This window comes from Nematostella vectensis, chromosome 8 (genome assembly GCF_932526225.1).
Source record: "Nematostella vectensis chromosome 8, jaNemVect1.1, whole genome shotgun sequence".
Lineage (NCBI taxonomy): Eukaryota > Metazoa > Cnidaria > Anthozoa > Actiniaria > Edwardsiidae > Nematostella > Nematostella vectensis.
Window position 1 is genome coordinate 1,758,380 of NC_064041.1, and position 25,168 is coordinate 1,783,547.

The window sequence follows — 25,168 nt, forward strand, 5'->3', positions numbered from 1 at the left end:
ACACACACACACACACACACACGCACTTTTCAAAAACATACTCCGTCCGCGGTCCCCATTTGTTGGGCTGATAGGTTAGGTTGATTGAGTCATTATTGGCTTACGGGGAAGGGGAGAGTGGGAACGTGACGCGCGTTCACCTTAGAATGCAGTTTTGACTCTAAACTTCTCTGTTTTAGTGCTTCCTTGATATATTATTTTCAAGCCATTTTTAAACATCATTCACGCATCTGGTCTCTCTGCCTTTTTTCGTCTGTACAGATCCATATTTTTTTTATTTTTACAATTACAATTTATGAGATTGCGAGAAAGAACACGGTATTGGTGGAACATATTCGTTCTTTATTTCCGGTGGAATGAACTAAAACTCAAACTCCTTTTTAACTTGAACTGACGCCAGGTTTGCTTTAAATTTCTACTCTGGTTATCTCGACTGCTCTTTTATGCGCCGGAAGTAAAGTTTTACTTCCGGTGTCAACTTGCGAGCATTCGAGATCAAATGTCTCTCCGGCTTTTTATGACGACCAGGCGATGGACCTAGAGAACTACTAAAGGTTTGACTCTAATAATGGCTCTATCGTCTCCAAGAATTCCCCTGAAACATCGGGGATTGAATAGAGAGATGATATATCGACAATAGTCATATCATGAAAGGTATCCGCAAGTCTGCTAGTCTTCCGGCTTCACCATCGGTGAGTGCAAGTTTGCGATCGACCCGCTGTGCTTCTTGCAAACTTTTACTAGCTCCTAGAAGGGATAACAGTGCGGCTTTGACCGCGTTTAAGCGTCTTTAAGGTCTATTGAGTGCCACAGTTTGGGGTGTATTAATTGAGGTTTAGACATGAATCGTAAATTAATGGTTTTGTATTCGAGGAAAGCGCCAATAGATCAGATTCATAAGTGACATTGTGATGGTAGTGCGAGTTTTACTACAAAACGTGTTTGATGTTTGTTTTCCTTGTGTGGTTAAGTCTGAGTAACTTCGAACGAGTAATTATAACTTAGTCAAAGCGATTACATTTATGTAATTCTACTTCGTAGCAACGCAAATGGAACTTTGTTCTAACTGAATATAAAATAAGTTTTTTTACCAGTATGTCGCAATTTATACCTCGATTAATTTTTGCACTCGCTTGTCTGACAATGACTTATAATTCGAATAAACTTGTCTAATGCCAACAGAGAACATTTTTACGGGAGGAAAAGGTTGATGGCGCTGTTTACGAAGTCTCTTTGAAGAAAGTTCGTTACCGCAGCAGCGATCGGTTCCCGAGCGAAGAGGACGAAGTGTCTCATCTTCAATGGGAGACTATACGAATTTGTAAAATCAAAGCTGGTACTTTGGAGAAACTTGTGGAAAATCTAGCACCATGCAAAGCGCCGTTAGAGGAATTAGATCCTGGTTATGTGCTAGCTTTCCTTTCGACCTACAGAGCCTTCGCGAAGGTAGAAGAAGTTTTAGAATTGCTCTTGAAAAGGTGTGTAAACTTGCAATTATAATGCACTCGAATAAGTTCCGTAAACGTTATTTTCATTTATGTATGTATCAATATATTCTTAGTTTGTCTTCAGTAATTCTTAAGTGCGTCTTTAAGGACACTACACTAATTTATCCGACTGAATAATAATAACAATAGATTAATTCCTTCAATGAGTTGAAGATAAAATATTCTATTGAATATAATCGAACAATTCACCCATGTTATTTTTTTGGTGTCTACGCAATGATCCGTTTTACGCGCGTCTCAATGTCGATCGGGAACTAGAAGGCTTATCCTTTTTTTTAAATTTTATTTTTATTTTCTTGGTGAGGTCCATTATATTGTCTTGAGTGATGTTTTTACTCGTTTTATTTTGTGAGTTCGCGGGAAACAACTAAAACACAAGGACTATCTAAGCGGAGTGAGTCTAGACTGTTACCGTCTTAAGAAAACTCGTCAAAAATTCTGTTTCAGACATATGATCTACAATTTGAGTGATTGCGTTTTCATTAAAGTACATTTACCTGCCTCCACATATAAAAAAGATCAAAACTGAATGTTATGTAATTTTTTTTTCAATTTAAAGAGACATTTTAATGAAATAAAATAAAGAAATTCGAGCCAGTACTTGTGGTTACCCTCCAATGCACTTAAATGGTTTCCTCGTCTCAAACAAGTTTTGTTATTATTTTGCTGAACCCATTTTAGTGTTGAGATACAAGGTCAAGAAACACAAACATGCTCATCCACTGGTAAAATGCTTAGCGAATTAGCATAAAAGCGATGAAATAAAAAGTTTTTGTGTAAAGAAATATATTTCTTCATTTCTATGCAAGATCAGTTTTTTTATGCAAGAAAAGAAAATCCTGAAGGGATTAAGTTGCGTCATTTATTTTCCCCTGTAGAGAAATATGGCGCCTTTCAGGCCGTAATTGTCAAGATAAAACCAAGATAAGAGAATTGCTACACTTCCTAGTGATGCTTGAATTGAAGAATTGCTATTTCTACCGTCTATCTTATGGCCAAGCTACCGTCTATCTTATGACCCAAGCTACCATCTATATTATGACCCAAGCTACCGTCTATCTAATAACCAAGCTACCGTCTATCTAATGACCAAGCTACCGTCTATCTAACGACCATGCTACCGTCTATCTAATGACCAAGCTACCGTCTATCGTTATAAAAGAGCATAATAAATCACCCCGGTTCTCAATTTAGAATTCATTTATTAATGTATTGTTTGTAGGTATGTAGAATATAAAGGGAGAAAGGAGGAATGTCCAGAAATAAGCGAAAGAGTTCAAAGGTAAAGGCTAAAACATAAGAAAAGTGAGTGGGTGTTGGGGGGAGGAGGATAAAAAAAACCTGTAAAAATATGAAGCTACTACCTGATAAGAGTATAATGCAGACAACGATTCCACAAGAATGTTGCACTAGAAAAACAAAACTAAAATGCACGCTTTAAAGCGCGACCAAGAAAACCGTGAAAACCGGAAATAAGTATGGAATGTTTGTTCCGACCAAACACTCGCGAGATATTCAAACAGTCAACTAGAAACAAGTCTCAACAAGTCGCAGTGTCTGAATTCTCGCGTCTGATTCGTCAGAAGACAATAAACATTCCAAACATATTTTAGGTGTTCACGGTTTTACTGCGCTTTAAGAGAGGAAAAACTCGGTTTTGATGCACACCAGAGAAACAGCATGCGCGCCTTAAACCTCTTTACTCCTCCACACATCCTAGCACCTAGTTACACATTAAAATATATTCTCGCACCTTGTTTCACATTGCTACACATTCCCGCACCTTGTTACACATTGCTACACATCCTAGCACCTCGTTACATATTGCTACACATTCTCGCACCTTGTTACACATTGCTACTCTTAATTGCACCTTGCTACATATTCTCGCACCTTGTTACATATTGGTACATATTCTCGCACCTTGTTACACATTGCTACACATTCTTGCACGTTGTTACACATTGCTACACATTCTTGTACCTATTTACACATTGCTACACATTCTAGCGCCTTGTTACACATTGCTACTCTTAATTGCACCTTGCTACACATTCTCGCACATTGTTACACATTCTCGCACCTGTTACACATTTCTACCCTTAATTGCCCTTGTTACACATTTTCTCACTTTGTTACACATCTTTGCACCACGTTACACATCGCTACACATAATTGTACCGTATAACAGATTGCTTCCCATTATTGTTATATTGTTGCATCTGCAAACACCTCATTATATTGTAACTGCTACATTGCATGGCGCACCTGGTAACACCCCAGTGCTTACGCCTTGCTCTTTACATCTTGTTCCTCTAGGGGTGTAGTCGCTGTTCTACTTGTATGGTTGGAACAGTTTTCATCAGATTTCAACGATCCACCAGAGTTCCAAACACTGAAGAGAATCCTGGGATTTGTGAGAACTGAGATAAGCAACCATGTATGCGGAGAGCTGGAGAAGAAAGTGCAGCACAAGATAGACATGTTTGCCATTACTCCGTACGAAGGGGAAGGTGAGATAATAGAGCTTATAAACAAGGTATCCTTAAAACGGAGGCGTTAAAGAGGCGATTTTAGCATAAGAAACGCCATCTCACTTATCTGGTTTAGTTGGACGGGAGCTCAGCCAGCCTGTGAGCAGATCCATAATGACTGCTGTTTGAAATGACCGCCGGGTTTTCTTCACCAGTAAGCGCATACGAGGCTTATTATCAGGGGGGTGTATAGCTATGTATTACGAAGTATTATGCAGGCAACTATATAAAAATATCCCGATCTAAGGCGATCACTCATCTAAGGCGCAGTCAGATCTTTTTGTTAAAGAATGTCGATCAAATAGTACTTTGTTATTCTTTACATTTAAAGATACAATGGTATATTGTATAATGTCTGGTCCTTTTTTTACGATATTTGTTTGAACATAAATCAAGAACATGCTGCTATAAGATTGAGCTTAGTTGGTATAGTCAAACCTTTCAATACTAAACAAATATACAACTTTCCTTTGTACTATTTGATAGTTTAGAAATAGAATTGAGCCGTTTTAGTTTTAGGATGGACTGAAATTCACCATGATTCCAGCGAATTCAATTAACTACTGAGTTGTACATCTAAATTGCATAGGACTTCATGGCCTACAATCTCATGTGTCACGCAAGTAGTGCCCAGGGTCTTTAATAGATTTTTCTCTTTGCTCCACAGGTAGCCCGATACCCTTTCGTCTCTCATTAGTCAAAGATGTCGACTTTGTGGTAGAGGCTGTCGAAAAGCTCACTGCAGAGAATACAGAAGAAAGCGGAACCAATCTATTGTCTATCGAGCCTGAGAAATTTGCAGAGCAACTCACCATTATGGACGCAGTAAGTGGGATGTTGCGAGCTTGGGCTCCCTGTGTATTGACTTATATGTATTGTATTGCCTTATATAGTAAAGCATGTGTGCGCGTTGTTGATCGAAACATGCGACTTGAAATATTAAAGGGGCCATATCCAATCTTCCCAGAATTCATTGCTCCCTGTTACTCTTGTCATTGAAAGTATTTAGTCCATAGTATTTATCTAGAGAAATGTGACTTTCGCAATGAAAATAAGACATAAATCCCAATGATACATTTGTATGAATAGAAGCTTTGCACCAAATGGGTTTTGAAATAGGCCATTCCAGCTATAAGCATGCGCGCGCTCGAAACCTACCTTAACTACCGTCATGCAACGCACACTTCGTTTGGTGCAAGCTTTAAAAGACGCGCGCTTTATTCTGGTGGTTAAGGTGATGAAGGTGTGGAAAACACTCCCTATAGATATACGCACTACGTCATCGTTACCCTCTTTTAAAAACAAACTAGCAGTCAGATATAGCCAGGCGCTCCAAACTACTTTCAATGCCGAAAATGCAGTTACATGGAAATCAGTTTGCCCTAAGTGCTGCCGCGCTAGGAGTATTCTTTCGCAACCATCCTGTTGCTATTAGCAATTTAGAGTAGGGCTTTTCTCAAATTACTTTTTATTCATGTTTTCCTTCATTTTGTTGTTGTCGTTAGTGTGCTAACGACACTATGGGTTCTGTTTGTGGTCACGTGATTCACAGTTGATCCGACTTTCAGTCTGGAAGCTATAAAACCCAATGCAAATGAGATATTAATTACAGTAGCGAACTAAATCCTTTTGAATCATGATGTAATCCAATTCACCCTACAATGAATACGGCTCAATTGTAGTTCAAGCGCATTTAATACAAAATGCAGGGAAAGCTACATTTTCCAGAAAGGAACAAAAACAAAGCAACATTTTGACCTAGGGATGAAAATGAAACGCGCGTACCAAGGATTTTCTGAAAGTGAATATGCAGTCATCATATGGTAGAAGAGATAGTATTTGACGATCTATTAGAAATGACCCATTTTTTGGCGGCCAAGCAATGTGCCCCCCACCCCCCCACCCCTCCCCTTCCGTTTCTTACGCGTCCGTTTCAATACTTTGTGTGCGCAGGAGTTATTTCGTAAAGTGATCGCATGGCACTGTATGGGCTCGGTGTGGTCTCGGAGAAAGCGGTCCCACAAACCAGCCTTTACGGTCCAGGCCACTGTAGACCAGTTCAACGCCGTGTCTCTCAAAGTTCTCTCGTCAATACTGAAAACACCAGAGAACAAAAGCCCGGCTCAACGAGGAAGATACATCAACCAGTGGATCAACATCGCACAGGTACAGTCTCAAATCCGCCCCCCCCCCCCCTTTCCCCCTTGATACTGATTCTCCTAGACCCTAGCTCAATTGACCGGTACAGTCTTGGTGCTCTTGATTCCATGCTGCCGGTCGTTGCTTTTAGTCCAGTTATTTTACGCGAAAAATATGCATAACCCTGAACAAATTAGTATAGAAGGAATTTCAACGGGAATCTATCCTTAGTTATTCATCAATAACATATCAAATCTCGGCGGATGGTGGAATGCAGCTTGAAGATTGGGGCAGGAAACTTAGCGGCATCAAAGTGCTTTCTTTGACGACTGATCTGCCAGCCGCCTCGCAGAATCTTCTTAAAATGATTCGCTGTAAATGTGGATCCGACGGTTCGAGTGCAAGATGCAGTTTTCAGTAGCGCGGTTATTGGTGACAGCGAAGATGATGATATGTTAAAATACACTGGAAAGTATAGTGTTCTCTGGAAATACATCTAAAGCTAATTTTTTTTTTCATATCTATAAACAGTTTTCAAATTAGTACAATTACGCACAAGTTGCTAAGACATTTCTCGCCCTGCCCGTTCGAGTTGTGTTGTGATCACGTCTTGGTTTACGTACTTGGCGAACGAAGCGAAAGGTTTATTTCAAATAGATGTCAGATGCGTGTGAGCTCAATGGTTTTATTTTTGGAACTCGAAGGTGAGCTGGATTTGGGCCTTAGAATTTAATCCCCCACACTGCTTAATGGTATATTTTTACCAAAAAAAATTCTGTTTTCATAGGATCACACCGGGTTTCAATGGCATACTATCAAAAAAGCCTTTTTCTTTGTTTATGTCTATTTTCTTTAATATTGATGTTTTTTTTAATTAAAGAAAATGCACTGCTACTCGCTTGACTTTTTCAATTCAAATCAAAGCTGCGGGCAGACACGTTGCTTGTCTTTGTTGGATGTGGGTGACAGATTGTGTTCTAATGTACAGCACCATTTTTTTCAGTGCTGCCGAAATTTAAAGAACTTCTCGTCCCTTAAAGCAATCATCTCCGCCCTGCAGTCGGCCTCAATCCATCGTCTTAAAAAGTCTTGGCAACACGTACCACGGTATGTCTACGTATGGCGGTATGCCTAGTCTGGTTGTCATGGCAACACGTACCACGGTATGTCTACGTATGGCTGTATGTCTAGTCTGGTTGTCATGGCAACACGTACCACGGTATGTCTACGTATGGCGGTATGCCTAGTCTGGTTGTCATGGCAACACGTACCACGGTATGATATACATAAAAACACATATCATTGTATATGGTTACCATGGTGACACGTATCATAGTTATCAGAACGCGTTTGACGCCTTGCCTGGATTGGTAGAATCATATTCCTCTACATTCATTCAATACTTTAATCGTACAGGGAGAATACGGCTTTGTTTAACGAGCTCGCGTCATATTCCCTTACATTCATTCAATACTTTTGTCGTACAGGGAGAGTACGGCTTTGTTTAACGAGCTCGCGTCATTGTGCTCGGAAGAAAAGAATCAGCAGATGAGCAGAGACGTCCTAAATAAGGTACCCATAATACAAAATGATTGACTTCTGAATTATCTTGACCAAACAAATATATTTCTTAGACAAACCGGTAAAGAGTGCAGAGAGATTGATATATGTTATGTGATGAGAATTTTATTCTCGTGGTCCTAAATAACGCACCAAAACTAGTAATTACTATAATAATCATCCTGGTCTAGAAATATTGAACCAAAAATGTAAGCGTCTTGTGTTACTCCTATTCGTAGGAAGGCACAGCGAAATGGACAACAGCCGCTGACCCAGGTCACAAAAAGCCGCTAAGGAAACGACGCTCGCGCTTCATGGAAATGGTAAAGCGACCAGAAAACTTGCATGAGAAATGCCATTTTAAAAGCATGTGGCAACCTATGTTAGTTAGGTTTTAATGCATACGTGTTTTTTCTATTTTACACAAGAAGATACAGGTCCTGAGGACGTTAAATATTATTCAAGAAAGCAGCTAGTTATTTTTTACTCCTTTTTTTCAGTTTTTAGAAAACATTGATTGTTCGAACGGTGCTCGTCTAAAAAAAGCCCTAACAACAAAAATAACAACATGATCATAGCGATAACAACAGCAACAACAAGCAACACAATGGTTATGAACCGACCTGTATGTCGTAGACATCACTGCATCCTGAAGTGAGAGGGCAAGATAAGAGACAGAAAAAAATAAAGCGTCTTTCTGTCTATATTTCTTGCGCTCTCAGTTACAGTTCTACGACGCCATGGAAAGAGAAACAAAAGACTAGATTAAGAGAAAAGATGAAAGCAAAGGTCTTCACTATTGCTTGGCTCGTTCATTACCGTTTCGAAGTCCGGAAAGAAAGAAAAGAGAACAAATCTCTCCCCTTGCCTTCTCTCCGGTTTTGACTGGCAGCAACTCTCTTGAGCCCCGAAGATAGATCACTGACTTCTCTACTGTGGAATGTGTAGGTTTCGTACACCTTTGTTGACGTCTCCTCTCGTTGTACAGGGCGTCATACAAGGGACTGTCCCTTACCTGGGAACGTTCCTCACGGACCTAATGATGCTTGACACTATTCACCACGACCTCACTGAGGTAAGTTACGTACTTAAGATCTTGTGATTCAACCTTGACCATGTCATGGTGACCTCCGCCATGTCACCGTTGACCGTGTGATGACATTTATTGAAATGGAATGTAAACTGACGTAGTCTTGCGGGAAATACAAGTTGGACCAGGTCCGTGCCATTTATACCGTAGACGGGTCCAGTGTGAAAATAGGCCTGCGCATTTATGATCTTGCTGACGTTTTCTTCATGTGTCATTTATATCTGTATAAGATGTCTGAAGTATGACATACCATGCTTTCCCGCGGAAGGAATTTTCCGAAAATGTGCCAGAAGACGATTCAAAAAATGTTTTGTATGTTTTCAGGATGGATATATCAATTTTGACAAGAGGCGAAAGGTATGATTTATATTTGAGTCATTATTCTTTTTTTTCTTTGATTATTTTTTTTTTTAATCTCTGTATTTATAATCGCATGGTGCCTCGTAGTATTCTCTTGATTCATCGCGTTTGAATGTAAGATCATCAAGTTTCTACTGTGCTCCAAGATCATAACGTTTGAATGTTTTCTATAAACTTTAAGAAAACATTTAAGATCATTGCGTTTGAATGTGTTCTAGGAATTTGAAATCATCGCTCAGATCAAACTTTTTCAAGAAGCCGCGAAGAACTACACATTACTAACACCAGACGATAACTTTCGGCACTGGTTTGACAACATCACAACGCTTACGGAGAGGGAAAGGTGAATAACAACAGCTACTAACAACAATCAGCTTATGAATTTTGCAGAGGTGTAAAAACCGTCCTTATATATCATACATTTTCAGTTTCGAACTTTCGTGTAAACTGGAAAAAGATTCCGTCAAGAAACGAGGAAGTGGCAGATTTAAGCTAAGGTATGGCACTAATGTTATTATTTGGTTATTATTAGTACTTATTAGTATTTCGTGTGAGTAATTGGAATTATATCTCTCTTTTTTTCAGACGGAACCAAAGTGACCCCGATATTTCTAAACTGTCGCTCTCTCCGCCTGAAAACCACTTATCGCGGCTAGGCTCAAAATCTACAGAAGTCTCACCTGTACTTCACCGACATAGTCGAAACGTATGTAAAATATAGCGACGGGACCAGTATACAGAGTTCTAACAAAATATTCGTCTCATAGAATTCTATAGAATGCTATCTCGTCGTGTATTCGTCCCATACAATTTTATATAGTCGTGTATTCGTCTAATAGAATTCTAAGTCGCCGTATTTTCATATCATAGAATCAACTCGCCGTGTATGTTTCTCTTAGAATTCTAATCTTCGTGTACTCGTCTCTCATATAATCATAACTCGTGGCTTATTCCTATCGTAGAATGTCTAACTCGTCGTCTATTCGTCTCATAGAATTGTAACTTCCCGTGTATTCGTCTCATAGAATTGTAACTCGTCATGTATTCGTCTCATAAAATTATGACTTGCGTGTTCGTCTGGTAGAATTCTAACTCTTCGTATATTCTTCTCATAGAATTCTAGCTCCTCGTGTATTTGTCTCATGGAATTGTAACTCGTCGTGTATTCGTCTCATGGAATTGTAACTCATCGTGTATTCGTCTTATAGAATTGTAACTCATCGTGAATTCGTCTTATAGAATTGTAACCCGTCGTGTATTCGTCTAATAGAACTCCAACTCGTCGTCATCATCCACATCATCCGGGATCTCGTCTGGCTCAGAGACTGCAAGCGCCAAAAGCTTGACTTTACCACGTGATCACAGGCCCTCTTCTCCATGCTTGCGGGCTCCGCTGGTTGGTTCGCCCCAGTCCGCACGCCAGAAGGCCATGCATAGATTAACTTTATCGCTACCTTTACCCGGCTCCAGTCCCCGGGAGTATGAAACGGGCCATATTATCCGCGTGAGTCTGGAAAGTTCCTCAAGCACAGGAGTTATGTATAAAGGAGTCTGGGTAAGTTCTTTCTTGCATTTCATTTTTCACGGGCCGCTGTGCACCCTGGATGGTTTTGGATTGATAAGAAAGACTTCTTTCGCGATCACGTGATCACCCTTTTCCTAGAATACCTGCAAATGACCAGAGAAGTTGGGGCTTTACCCCCCCCCCCCCTCTACACCCCCCTCACAGCACCTGTGTTTTCACTGTGTATTTGATTTTATCCCGATTGTTTTATGCTTCTTTTACGTAAAATGTTGGCACAACTGTAATTGTGACACGCCGTCTTAAATTGAAATTGCTATTTTATACCCCAAAAAAGAGTATTCGTTTACTCTTTTTTCTGGAAATACAATTCTAATTGATATTGCTATTTTATTCCCCAAAAAAGAGTATTCGTTTACTCTTTTTTCTGGAAATACTGGATTGCTATATAGCTCACTCCGAACTAAAAGCACGCTCCTATTTGCTTTCTCGGGGTCGCGTGATAAATCACGTGAAAATCAGTGCGTTTTAAATATTTTCAGGCGAATTCCAATGTCAGTCCTAGCGTGTCGCGTTGAAAAAAAAGTTTTATTTCTACTTTTACTTTATGGTAAACAAAGTTTATAGTGCAACGTGCTCTACTCTTGCCTACAATACAGCGTTTTAAGAAAGTAGCCAATACGCATGCGTGAAACACTGTTTTCATCGGCACAAAATATCATAACTTTGAGGTTGTTGTCGCGTTTTGATGGCACTCAAGTATTTCTTTGCCAGGCTTGTTGGTTAGTGAGGTTCGTGTTAATTGAAAATCACGTTTCTCGTATCCTTATTGATTTACTCCCTAAAACTGTCAAGGTGGTCACGGTAGCGCGCGTCGCAATAAAAGCGACTGCTCTCCATCGGACTCGTAAAACACCAGTTTTGTTATATTGCTTGGGATCCGAGGGAAACATAAAGGGGAACATTAAGTGAAGCCCGTTAATACGGACACTGTCGGAACCTATAAAACTGTTTCTATGCAGTGGTACCCCTTTAATATGGACACCTTCGGGCCGTCATTATACGGGAAGGGTTAAAATTTATAGATATATATTTTTTAGTTGACAGACGAGGAGAGAACGCCGAAGGTAATCCGGACGAGTCTCGCCAAGCATGATATCGAGGCTGATCCTGCTGATTACTGCCTTGTACAACAGCTTGACAACGGGAGTAAGTAGGGGGGGGGGGGGGGGGGGGGGGGTTGGGGATGTGAAGGTGAAAGAAAGGGAAATGGTATAATTGACATGATATCGAGGCTGATCCCGCTGATAGCTGCCTTGTACAGTAGCTTGAAAACGGAAGTAGAGGGGGGGGGGGGGTGGGGGTGGGGGTTTTGGGAACATGATATCGAACTTAACCTTGCTAATATCTAACTTTTCTGATAACAACTGGCTTGAAACAAGGGTGGCGGGATAGTTAGAACCGCGGACTTCTCTAAATGCCCGTTCGAAATTCTTATTTCGGTAAATTAACGAGCCCTTACCTTCATGGTGGTATTCGTTTTGTTATTGCTCATTTAGCTGTATATGAATCAATCGCTGTCGTTTTTCTAAATGGTCTAAAAGGACGTGGGGCGATCGCACGGGAAACCAGACTCTACTTTTTCAAAATGGCGGCAACAAAAATCGTAGCTAACACGAATTCTTGCAAGTTTAACGTGATAATTTATCGACGAACACAGTTCTAGGGCGATGAAAAAGCAAAAAATACAAACAAACAGGAAACACACAACGTTCACACGACAGTGTTTAAAACAAGATTAATTGATACTCGTTTCTGGAGGCCAAAAACCGCCTCCTCGTAAATGAGTTGCCTAACTCCCAGCGAAGCATTTATTGTATTGCATTCATTTTCCCCTTTTTGCAGACGAGCTGGTGCTGCCCGACTACTGCAATGTTTACTATGCTATGAACTCATCTGTGGAACCCTTAACCTTTCACCTGAGGAAAAAAACAAAGACGGAAAGATAATACCCGGCACATGAAATAGGTAGGTTTACTGAGCATGGCGTAGAGAGGGGGGGAGGGGGGGGGGGGGGGCTCACCAGGATGGTATATGCCATTCAGAGAAAATTGCTCGATCACGTGCGTGTATTTTATTACAGATTTTACAGGTGATATTCACATGGTCTGTTCTCCAACGTTACGCATCCGCGCATGGATGGCTTAATTAATGACATTAGGAATTGGCAATCCTCGCTAATGCTCATTAGATATGAAGGCTAGATTTCTCCAAAACAGTCTATTGATCCATGTAAATAACAATCTACCAGACTGACGGAATTCCTTTAGGAATGGAAATACCAATAGACTTTGCTATACATGGAATTTGCTATACGTGGGTATAAAAACGGGATGTGGGGGGAGGGAGGGGGACTTTCGAGACTGCGTAAAATACCGTAGATGTCATATTAGGAATTTATGTGAATGGATTTTAGGAAGTTTGTTTTTAATTTAAAATAAGCATATTGTATTCAGCATTATATGTACATTGATTTTTATTTCGGTTCATTATTAAAAAAATGTACAGTTTTTCTATTTTAAGATAAAGCAATTTTTAGATATATGATACATTATATATAATAGCTGAATAAAACCCTTGAATGCAAACTTCTCTCGGTTCTGTTACACTTCAGTCTTATTTCCGTACATCCCCCTCGAGTTCCAGGATCAATGGGTTTGATTTACCCACCCCCCCCCCCCCCCCCCTTCCGAGTTCCGGCATCCATGGATTTGGTTTACCCCCACCCCCACCCCCACCCCCTTCCGAGTTCCAGTATCCATGGGTTTGATTTACCCCCACCCCCTCCGAGTTCCAGTATCCATGGTTTTGATTTACCCCCCCCCCCCCCCCGATTTCCAGTATCCATGGGTTTGATTTACCCCCACCCCCTCCGAGTTCCAGCATCCATGGGTTTGATTTACCCCCCCTCCCCCCCGAGTTCCAGCATCCATGGGTTTGATGAACTTCAAGCGTTTGAAGACGGCAGGATGGGTACCTGGTGTAAGGATATCGCAATGTGAGATTCGACAAAAACGTGCAAAACAGAAGTTCCCGACAGCGATTTGTTGGACTTTGACCCCGTAAAACGCACGTGACTTATCAGCGCCGAAAGGGTGAATTGTTCTAGATGGTTGCAGGCGGACAGCTAGGGTGGTAGAAGGGTCTTTGAAGAATCCCTAAATGGGCGAATTGCGCTAACGAAATCACGTGACTTTTTGGCGGCAAACTCGCGCGAGTTTCGGCTTCTGGCGGCAAAATAACACACTGTGTTATTTTATTTTATTTGTTATTTTATTTTACAAAAAATACCTAATTCAGCGAATAACGAATCAGCCAAAAAGTGTGTAACTCAAAAAGGGCTTATTTTAATTTAAGCATTTACTTTTTTGCGGCTCTCTGGAGTGATGACCGCAGCCATTTCTGTGTTTATTAAGGCGTACGTTTGCAACAACGAAGGTCACGTGATTCCTTAGTGCCAGTCGCCTACTGTAGACTGTCTTGTATAGTAATAAAAAGACCCCCGCCTTAATTCATTGTTTCGATTTTAAGTCCGATACTTGAATTTAAACGTCGAAAATTATATTCACGTTTTACACTTCCTTCGCACTCCCTCAGCAAATTCTGGCAATGCGCCATAGATTAATGTCTGATTGTTAGAAATGAAGATACTTATTTGATTGAGGGACCTAGACATTTTGATTAAGATTAGGTAATGTGTACCTGGTCACCGGCGAAGTCTTCCATTGGGGTATCACCGGGGTCGTAGGCGACAAGCAGAACATTGCGCCCCCTTGGATATCCCGGATAACCTAAAGGCAGAGCATAGAACATATCAAGAAACTGAATTTAAACGGGTGAACATCTTTGTATTTTACTAGATGCGTAACCTAATTTTACACTTTTTCTCAAAATCAAAGCGGCAATATGCCCAGTTTACACCCGGTGGATTAAGTAACAATCCAGCGGGCAGGCGGAAACCTAGCCGCGGCTATAGCAGTCTCCCTCGCAGCCGTTCTGGACTCGTCACGCTAGGCGGCGCTTGAGCTCCAGCGTGACGAGCTCAGAACGGCTGCGAGGACTGCAGGATCTGTCAGAATATGCGCTACTAACAGGCAAGCTTCATATAGACGCGTTGCTTCCAAAATCTTGAGATATTTCTCGCGTTTTCTGTCTTATAATGCCTTCAATGATTCCAGGTGAAAAGGGAGCATCATTGGCCAATTGCTTTCAAAATACTCGTTGTTTACCCGTGTGTCGGTTGCGTCTCGTATTTAATCGAAGTGAAAAAAGGGGATGTAATTGGGGGCGATAGGTTTATATTCTACCTGCTCTGTGGTCTTCCCCTCTAGATGTCTTGCCGAATTGTACACCCATTCCCACAATAAACAGAACTGGTATGAAGGTGAATAGGACCCATGTGTACCAGCACCTGGGGAGCTGAGCACTCTCGACTTTACCTGCCAGGTTAAAAAGCAATACTGAGGCACATCTTATTGCTTTCAATATTGTAAGACAAACCGTGTAGTCTAAGATAACCATCTGAAACAAAGTTTTTACTCCATTTATCAAAGTCCATCAAGAATATGGCTACAAAATAAACTGTCATTGAAAATACATATTTCTCACACTTGGGATTTTCCAAGGATGACAAAATGGCGCCTGGAAAGATTCTATAAAGGGGAATTAAAAGCGGAAAAGCATTTCTTTGGACAAACCTTGGTTCTTTTTATTGAGCTTTTCCCAACAACCAATTTCATGATTGCAACTGCAATTTGTCGTTAGGTTAATAGGACTGCATTCCAAAATCACCATCCTTCTCATCTAACAGAGAAGTCTTTTTCCTGACTCAGGGTAAAATGAACACTCACAAAATACCCAGAATGTTCTCTGCACCCCCCAACTTTTAATATAACTTAAAAGCACATCAACCCCTCCCCCCCTGATTTCTGAAGTGTGCCTCGTGAGCACAAAAACTTTTGACAGAACCTGAAAGCACATCAATCCCCCCTCCCCATCTTCCTGAAGTTGTGCGTCCCTTGGGTACCAATACTTTTTATATTACCTGAGAGCACATCAATTGAATAGTAGAGCGTCGTGCTGTTTTCGATATAATAGGCGAGGCCATTCACTAACAGGAAAGCACCAGTGAAGGAGGTGGATATGATTATCCAAACCTAAAATTATTATAGTTTTAATAAATAAACTATACTACTATTTCAGTAGGCAGGCCCGTCCTCAGGATTTTTCTTGGGGGGGTGCGGAATCCGAAAAAGTGGACCTAATTTTTCCTGGGGGGGGGGGGGGGGGGTTCTCTGATAAAAATCTGACCACCTCTGAAAGAACAAAGAGGGATGTTTTATGCCTTTGGAGTATCTCCACCAAACGTTTATTGTCGGATTTGGCTACAAACCAGAGTGATCTAGCTTATGCTTTATAGTTTAATCTACTAAAGAGCACGCCTATTGAGAACCGAAAGTGGACCTTCAGACTGCCCCCCCCCCCCCCCCCCCTGAGTACGGGCCTGGTAGGTTGCAATCTCTGGGTCACCTTTTCGTCTTGATCAAACATTCCACTACAAATTTTATTAAAAGTAAGTTAAAATCCAAGAAAAAGCCTTTTGAAAATATGGTTTCACAGAGACAGAGTATTTTTTTTTATAAGAAATGCACCATTATATAAGGCTAAAGTAGGGAGACGTTGGGGCACAAGCATTATCTAAAAATCACCACCACCACCACCATCACCACCACCACCGCCACCACCATCACCACCACCACCATCACCATCAGCGCCACCGCCACCATCACCATCATCACCAGCACTACCGCCACCACCACCATCACCGCCACCATCACCGCCACCACCACCATCACCATTAACATTAACATCACCATCACCTCCATCACCATCATCACCATCACCACCACTACCACCACCACCACCACCACCATCACAACCATCACCACCACCATCACCATCACCGCGCCGCCGCCGCCACCACCACCACCATCACCATCACCACCATCACCACTACCATCACCATCACCATCACCATCACCATCATCGTCATCATCACCATTAACATCAACATCACCACAATTACCACCACCATCGCCATCACCATCTTCATCACCATCACCATCATCGTCATCATCACCATTAACATCAACATCACCACAATTACCATCACCATCACCATCGCCATCACCATCACCATCTTCATCACCATCACCATCATCGTCATCATCACCATTAACATCAACATCACCACAATTACCATCACCATCATCACCATCACCACCAGCACCATTACCATCGCCCACCATCACCGTCATCATCACCATCATCGTCATCATCACCATCAACATCACCATCATCGTCATCATCACCATTAGCTTTAACATCATCACCATTACCATCACCTCAATCATCATCATCATCACCATCACCACCAGCAGCATTACCATCGCCCATCATCACCGTCATCATCACCATCACCATCGCCACCATTACCATCGCCCACCATTACCATCATCATCACCATCGCCATCACCATCATCAACATTATCGCCATCACCATCATAATCACAAACATAACCACCATCACCATCACCACCACCACCACCACCACCATCACCATCATCGTCATCATCACCATTAACATTAACATCATCACCATTACCATCACAATTACCTCAATCATCATCATCATCATCATCATCACCACCAGCACCGTTACCATCGCCCACCATCACCGTCATCATCACCATCACCATCATCAACATCATCGCCATCACCATCATAGTCACCATCACCATCACCACCATTACCATCGCCCACCATCACCATCACCACCACCATCATCGTCATCATCACTATTAACATCACCATTACCACCAGCACCATTACCATTGCCCACTCTCATCATCACCATCACCATCACCATGGCCATCACCATCACTATCATCATCATAATCACCATCACCATTAACATCACCATCATCATCACCTCCATCACCATCATCACCATCACCACCACCACCACCACCACCATCACCATCAACACCATCACCACCACCATCACCATCGACATCACTGCCACCACCACCACCACCACCATCACCACCACCACCATCACCACCATCACCATTAACATTAACATCATCACCATTACCATCACCATCACCTCAATCATCATCATCATCATCATCATCATAATCATCATCATCATCATAACCATCACCACCAGCACCATTACCATCGCCCACCATCGCCATCACCATCACCATCATCAACATCATCGCCATCACCATCATAGTCACCATCACCATCACCATCACCATCATCAACATCATCGCCATCACCATCATAGTCACCATAACCATCACCGCTGCCATCGCCATCGCCATCATAATTACATACCTTTTGTAAGCAGAAAATCACGACGCCCCCAAAAATTGCAAAAGCAACCAATATCATGTATGAGACCCAAACATGTTGAGCAACATAGGCAGAGTGGTGGGTAATGAGAGGAAGAAAGGCCAGCCCAACAAACCAGCCCATTGTTGCTCCTACAAACACAGAGAGGTATCCGTGAGATGTGATGGCAGTGAATATGAAAGATGTGCATCTCACAGGTTTTTCCTATGATGCTTCCAAAAATGGTATACTCAGATGCATCTAGAAAATAATTCATTATTAATTGTCTACTTACAAGAATTTAAAGGCCAAAATGCCACCACTTCACACTCCCACACACTACCTCACAAGGCATTCATTTTCATCGGCCCATTTAAGCATGCAGCTGAGATACTCCCAAGCAAAACATTTTCATCCCTTTAGTAAAATAAGTAAGATAAATTTGATCTTAACATATTATATCCCAAAATTATTGTCTTCATTAGTAGAGCCAATCCCAGGATTCTGCTATTCACACTAAGCGAATAATTTTATCCCTACTATGTCAAACAGTTCATTTTTAATAGTTTTTATAGTTTAACCTTTTTTTGGATAATTTTTAAATAGTTTTTATAGTTTAGATTTTTTCAAAAATTTTTCATAGATATTGATTATTATTTTTATTTTTAATTATTTGTAAATATCATGCAATTCTATATATGTTGTATATGTTATATGTATGTAATGTTATATATATATATAACAAAATGCGTTGCTTTTACTCTCTGGAATGGTTATGTTTTGTTTTAAATAATTTATTATTTTCATTATTATTATTATTATCATTATCATATATTATCATGATCATTATTATTATTATCATTATTATGATTCATTATTAATATCATTATCATTATCATCATTATTATTATCTATATATTTACTTACCCAAAACAAACAGACCAAGATAAAAGAGACATAGAGTTAGAAGTCCAGTGATCAAGCCTACAGCCGCACCAACTCCCAGGTAGATCTGTTAAAAATTAACACAAATTATAATATTATAATTTAATATTTTGACTTTGACCAAGTCTCCACATATCCACAGGGGGTGTGCCAAGTCTCCAGCCACCCTATCATGCATTCTAAACTTACTTGTTGTCTGTTTTCGTAGGATTTGCCTTTCAAATGGTTGCTAAGATACAAGTCACATAACATGTAGGTTGCAACAAAACCAACAAGCAGACCAGTTAGGAATAGAATGGTCTTGAAGAACTTGTACCCTGAAGTAAAAAAAAACCAATTACTGTAATAACGACCAGCTTCCAAAAAGTGAATTATCACCCTCCCCCCTCCATGTTAGCACCCCACTCCCCACACATATAAGATAGAGTGGACGCTAGGCTCAGAAGCCTTGTTTCCATATGGTTTTCTCTGTTGTATTTGTCGGATGAAAATCTTCCATATATCAGATACAATTATATGAGAAATTAAAAGACTGAAACGTCAGACCCAACAGATACATGATTCTATAATTTTCTTAATAATATTCTTTGCAAAATTCTGCCTCTAACCGGGTAGAACTACCTTCCATCCCTCCCCTCCTACAACCACATGGAAATGCTGCCTACCCCAAAAGCACATGAATGTTCCTATGACTAAGCTGACACCGGCCAAGATGCCGAGTTGTAGCGTATAACTGTTGTGCAGCTTGCAGTCAGACGTATCACCATGGAGATTGAAAACCATCTTGAAATTATCTGGGAAGAATGAGAAATAGATTTCATTCCCATTTATATATCATTTTTCTGAAGGATGATACCATCCAGGTCATAGCTTGAATAATACAACATTCGACTTTCAAGAGTCGAAAAGTATATTTGGCTATTTTGTATTGACCCTAAAGAATGTACAACTGTAAATAAGATATACAGACAAGCTATAGATTGAATAAATAGATGGTATGGCTAGAAAAACTACAGACAAGCTGTAGAATAACTAGTAAGTGGTATGACTAGACAAACTACAGACAAGCTGTAGAATACTACAGTAGGTGGTGTGACTAGAAAAACTACAGACAAGCTGTAGAATAATGCACTAGTCATTTGAAACCCCCACCCCCATGGTTCCGGGAAGTGTGGAGTTAATGGGGTGTTCAAGCACTTTTAATAGAGAATCTGTCCCAAGGGAGTGGTTGAATTGACAGATTTTGACTCTAAGACTTGTCCCCACCGTGGGGTCTTGGGGACAAATCAATAACATCACAAATTCACTTTGCAAAAGTCATGTCAGTTTCTGGTTTGAGACTCTTCCTCTTCTGTAGCAAGCAATTCCATGTATCAGCATGTGGCAAGCTGCATGGTGAAATGTGTGTAAACAAATATGAATGATAACTAATGCCAGATGAAGATCATTTTTTTTCCACTTTTTGGTAACTGTTATCTTCATAGTTATTAGTACAAATTTACTTGCTGAAGTGTATTTGCTTTGAAAGATAAAGGCTTATTTCAAGATGACTTTTTGTCGGGTAGTTGCCAAAAGTTTGCATCCTGAGGGTTAGGGGCATTTGACTGCAGTTTTGTCCCAAGGAAGTGGGATTTTTTCTCTGTTTTGTACTGGGTCAAAGTCTATTCCCCCACCCTTCCCCGGACCATGGGGGTGGGGTTTTCAATTGACTACTGCATGACTAGGTGGTCTGTTAAGCATACACGAAATAAATCAAGATTGATAATATGTTTTACACCATCATCACCATAACCATCCTTTCATTTCATCCTTTCATTTGCATCCCATCATCATAATCTCAATAATGCCTAGTTCACACTAGCAACATAACGACATGGGCACGCGCACTAAGTTTAGCCCGACATAATGACATGGACAATGACATAAAAGAAAAAACTTGTTTTTTTCTCTTATGTCATTATGTCCATGTAGTTATGTCGAAAATAAGAGTGCGCGTGCCCATGTCGTTATGTCAATATGTCGCTAGTATGCACTTGGCATAACCAACATCACCGTCCTTATGTTCCATACCCTCACCATTTCAACCTTGCATTGATTAATTTCCCTGTCAATAGGATAACTAGCCCCCCTCGCAGGCGTTTTTAAGGTTTTTAAGCAGGCTACGCTCACTCCCCCCCCCCCCCAATAAGTAGTTTGTGTGTGTGTGTGGGAGGGGGGGGGGGGGGGGGACGAGCGATGCCTGCCTAAAAACGCCTGCGAGGGGGGCTATAGGATATCTTGCTATTTGAATAGGTTATAGTTAATCCAAAATTGTAATAAAGTGTTTTTGTTTTGATTGTTAATGTAATCCCTGGGGGCTACGTTTAGAGTATCTTTTCCCCTCTCCAAGGAATTGGCGTATTAACATTCTAGTCTTTCCCGATCACATTCACGTATCTCTCTCCGAAGTTCTTGGAACGTCTGGATCCAGGGAATACTTAATTAAGAATTGCTTCGATTAGTAATGGGTTATTGATGTTTGCTAAAAATAATGTTAGTTTACATATATGTTATAATAATAAATTACCTTAAGGAATTTAATGTAGCTTTAGAGAAATCTTATCTTTGTGACCGCCAGCAAACCGGATATTTCGCTGGCCCTTTGATACACAAACATGGCTGTCAATAAAAGGCTCGGTTACCTAACAACAGGTAGTCCAAACTTTTTGAGGCTGCAAGGAGCAAAGGCTAGGGGCAAAGGCCTGTAGTGCAGTATAACGAGAACCGTTATCTTATCTAACAAACCCGTGGCGCGGCATAAAAAGTACCGTCATTCCATACATACCGAACCCGTACCGCTCCGCAACGACTATCGATGTTCGCATACGGGGTTTTCGTATGAGGCCTACAAGTAGAGGCTACTATCGTTATTCCATCTATCAAAACTCGTAGCGCATCTTAACGGGTGCCGTTATCGCATCTATCAAAACGAGTACCGTTTTCTCATCAGCCGAATCTGTAGCGCACATAACGAGTACTGTTATCTCTTCTACCAAACGAGTAGCGCGGCATCGCAAGTACTTTTTTCCCATCTACCCAACCCGTACTGCGCGATAACGAGTACTGTTATATTACTGAACAAGTGCCGCAGCATATCTCTTAAAGAGAACCATAACGAGTACGATTTTCTAATCTATGGAACTTGTAGCAAAATATAACGAGTCACGTTATCCCATCTACCAAAACCTTCGCAGCATAATGAGTCCAGTTATCCCATCCAACAAATTCGTAGTGCACCAAAACGAGAACTATGTTATCTACCGAGTCCAAAGCGCAGTATGACGACTTGTGTTATCTCATCTATAGAAAATCGCATAACGAGTCTAGTTAACGAGGACCGTTTTCTCATCAGCCGAATCTGAAGCACGCATAACAAGTACCGGTATCCCATCTACCGAACCCGTACATACACCAAATAAAACTCCAGGTATCCCATCTACCGAACCCGTACTGCGCGATAACGAGTACTCTTATCCTATTTACTAAACAAGTACCGCAGCATAAGGAATATCGTTTTCTCATCTAAAAAGCCATGCATGTTGGCCCTGTAATTCTGATGCTGTTTTGTACAGCATGTTAGGATGTGCTGTTTTGTACAGCATGTTAGGATGTGCTGTTTTGTACAGCATGTTTAGGATGTGCTGTTTTGTACAGCAAATGTGCTGTTTTGTACAGCATGTTAGGATGTGCTGTTTTGTACAGCATGTTAGGATGTGCTGTTTTGTACAGCATGTTAGGATGTGCTGTTTTGTACAGCATGTTAGGATGTGCTGTTTTGTACAGCATGTTAGGATGTGCTGTTTTGTACAGCATGTTAGGATGTGCTGTTTTGTACAGCATGTTAGGATGTGCTGTTTTGTACAGCATGTGCTGTTTTGTACAGCATGTTAGGATGTGCTGTTTTGTACAGCATGTTAGGATGTGCTGTTTTGTACAGCATGTTAGGATGTGCTGTTTTGTACAGCATGTTAGGATGTGCTGTTTTGTACAGCATGTTAGGATGTGCTGTTTTGTACAGCATGTTAGGATGTGCTGTTTTGTACAGCATGTTAGGATGTGCTGTTTTGTACAGCATGTTAGGATGTGCTGTTTTGTACAGCATGTTAGGATGTGCTGTTTTGTACAGCATGTTAGGATGTGCTGTTTTGTACAGCATGTTAGGATGTGCTGTTTTGTACAGCATGTTAGGATGTGCTGTTTTGTACAGCATGTTAGGATGTGCTGTTTTGTACAGCATGTTAGGATGTGCTGTTTTGTACAGCATGTTAGGATGTGCTGTTTTGTACAGCATGTTAGGATGTGCTGTTTTGTACAGCATGTTAGGATGTGCTGTTTTGTACCGCATGTTAGGATGTGCTGTTTTGTACAGCATGTGCTGTTTTGTACAGCATGTTAGGATGTGCTGTTTTGTACAGCATGTTAGGATGTGCTGTTTTGTACAGCATGTTAGGATGTGCTGTTTTGTACAGCATGTTAGGATGTGCTGTTTTGTACAGCATGTTAGGATGTGCTGTTTTGTACAGCATGTTAGGATGTGCTGTTTTGTACAGCATGTTAGGATGTGCTGTTTTGTACAGCATGTTAGGATGTGCTGTTTTGTACAGCATGTTAGGATGTGCTGTTTTGTACAGCATGTTAGGATGTGCTGTTTTGTACAGCATGTTAGGATGTGCTGTTTTGTACAGCATGTTAGGATGTGCTGTTTTGTACAGCATGTTAGGATGTGCTGTTTTGTACAGCATGTTAGGATGTGCTGTTTTGTACAGCATGTTAGGATGTGCTGTTTTGTACAGCATGTTAGGATGTGCTGTTTTGTACAGCATGTTAGGATTTGCTGTTTTGTACAGCATGTTAGGATGTGCTGTTTTGTACAGCATGTTAGGATGTGCTGTTTTGTACAGTATGTTAGGATGTGCTGTTTTGTACAGCATGTTAGGATGTGCTGTTTTGTACAGCATGTTAGGATGTGCTGTTTTGTACAGCATGTTAGGATGTGCTGTTTTGTACAGCATGTTAGGATGTGCTGTTTTGTACAGCATGTTAGGATGTGCTGTTTTGTACAGCATGTTAGGATGTGCTGTTTTGTACAGCATGTTAGGATGTGCTGTTTTGTACAGCATGTTAGGATGTGCTGTTTTGTACAGCATGTTAGGATGTGCTGTTTTGTACAGCATGTTAGGATGTGCTGTTTTGTACAGCACGTTAGGATGTGCTGTTTTGTACAGCATGTTAGGATGTGCTGTTTTGTACAGCATGTTAGGATGTGCTGTTTTGTACAGCATGCTAGGATGTGCTGTTTTGTACAGCATGTTAGGATGTGCTGTTTTGTACAGCATGTTAGGATGTGCTGTTTTGTACAGCATGTTAGGATGTGCTGTTTTGTACAGCATGTTAGGATGTGCTGTTTTGTACAGCATGTTAGGATGTGCTGTTTTGCACAGCATGTTAGGATGTTCTGTTTTGTACAGCATGTTAGGATGTGCTGTTTTGTACAGCATGTTAGGATGTGCTGTTTTGTACAGCATGTTTAGGATGTGCTGTTTTGTACAGCATGTTAGGATGTGCTGTTTTCTACAGCATGTTAAGATGTGCTGTTTTGTACAGCATGTTAGGATGTGCTGTTTTGTACAGCATGTTAGGATGTGCTGTTTTGTACAGCATGTTAGGATGTGCTGTTTTGTACAGCATGTTTAGGATGTGCTGTTTTGTACAGCATGTTAGGATGTGTTGTTTTGTACAGCATGGTTAGGATGTGCTGTTTTGTACAGCATGTTAGGATGTGCTGTTTTGTACAGCATGTTAGGATGTGCTGTTTTGTACAGCATGTTAGGATGTGCTGTTTTGTACAGCATGTTTAGGATGTGCTGTTTTGTACAGCATGTTAGGATGTGCTGTTTTGTACAGCATGTTAGGATGTGCTGTTTTGTACAGCATGTTAGGATGTGCTGTTTTGTACAGCATGTTAGGATGTGCTGTTTTGTACAGCATGTTAGGATGTGCTGTTTTGCAC

General features: G+C 40.9%; 2 protein-coding genes across 2 annotated transcripts; one reads left to right on the forward strand and one right to left on the reverse strand.

Moving 5' to 3' along the window:
• The first annotated feature begins 477 nt into the window (after positions 1-477).
• LOC5509782 (ral guanine nucleotide dissociation stimulator) lies at positions 478-13,361 on the forward strand. The gene is made up of 18 exons (XM_048731587.1): positions 478-692; positions 1,183-1,478; positions 2,731-2,790; positions 3,828-4,021; positions 4,710-4,867; positions 5,996-6,208; positions 7,185-7,288; positions 7,669-7,753; positions 7,981-8,064; positions 8,730-8,816; positions 9,156-9,188; positions 9,410-9,534; positions 9,620-9,688; positions 9,777-9,897; positions 10,462-10,746; positions 11,814-11,922; positions 12,619-12,741; positions 12,857-13,361. Exons 1-17 carry the CDS (start codon positions 648-650, stop codon positions 12,720-12,722), a joined length of 2,172 nt encoding a protein of 723 aa, XP_048587544.1. The 5' UTR covers positions 478-647; the 3' UTR covers positions 12,723-12,741; positions 12,857-13,361.
• A 256-nt stretch (positions 13,362-13,617) lies between these two features.
• On the reverse strand, positions 13,618-21,809 carry LOC116608469 (transmembrane protein 198-B). The gene is made up of 9 exons (XM_048731766.1): positions 21,686-21,809; positions 19,785-19,913; positions 19,309-19,436; positions 19,102-19,186; positions 18,178-18,326; positions 15,818-15,929; positions 15,081-15,212; positions 14,476-14,564; positions 13,618-13,750 (listed from the first exon to the last, which is right to left on the reverse strand). Exons 2-9 carry the CDS (start codon positions 19,900-19,902, stop codon positions 13,721-13,723), a joined length of 843 nt encoding a protein of 280 aa, XP_048587723.1. The 5' UTR covers positions 19,903-19,913; positions 21,686-21,809; the 3' UTR covers positions 13,618-13,720.
• Positions 21,810-25,168: the final 3,359 nt, after the last annotated feature.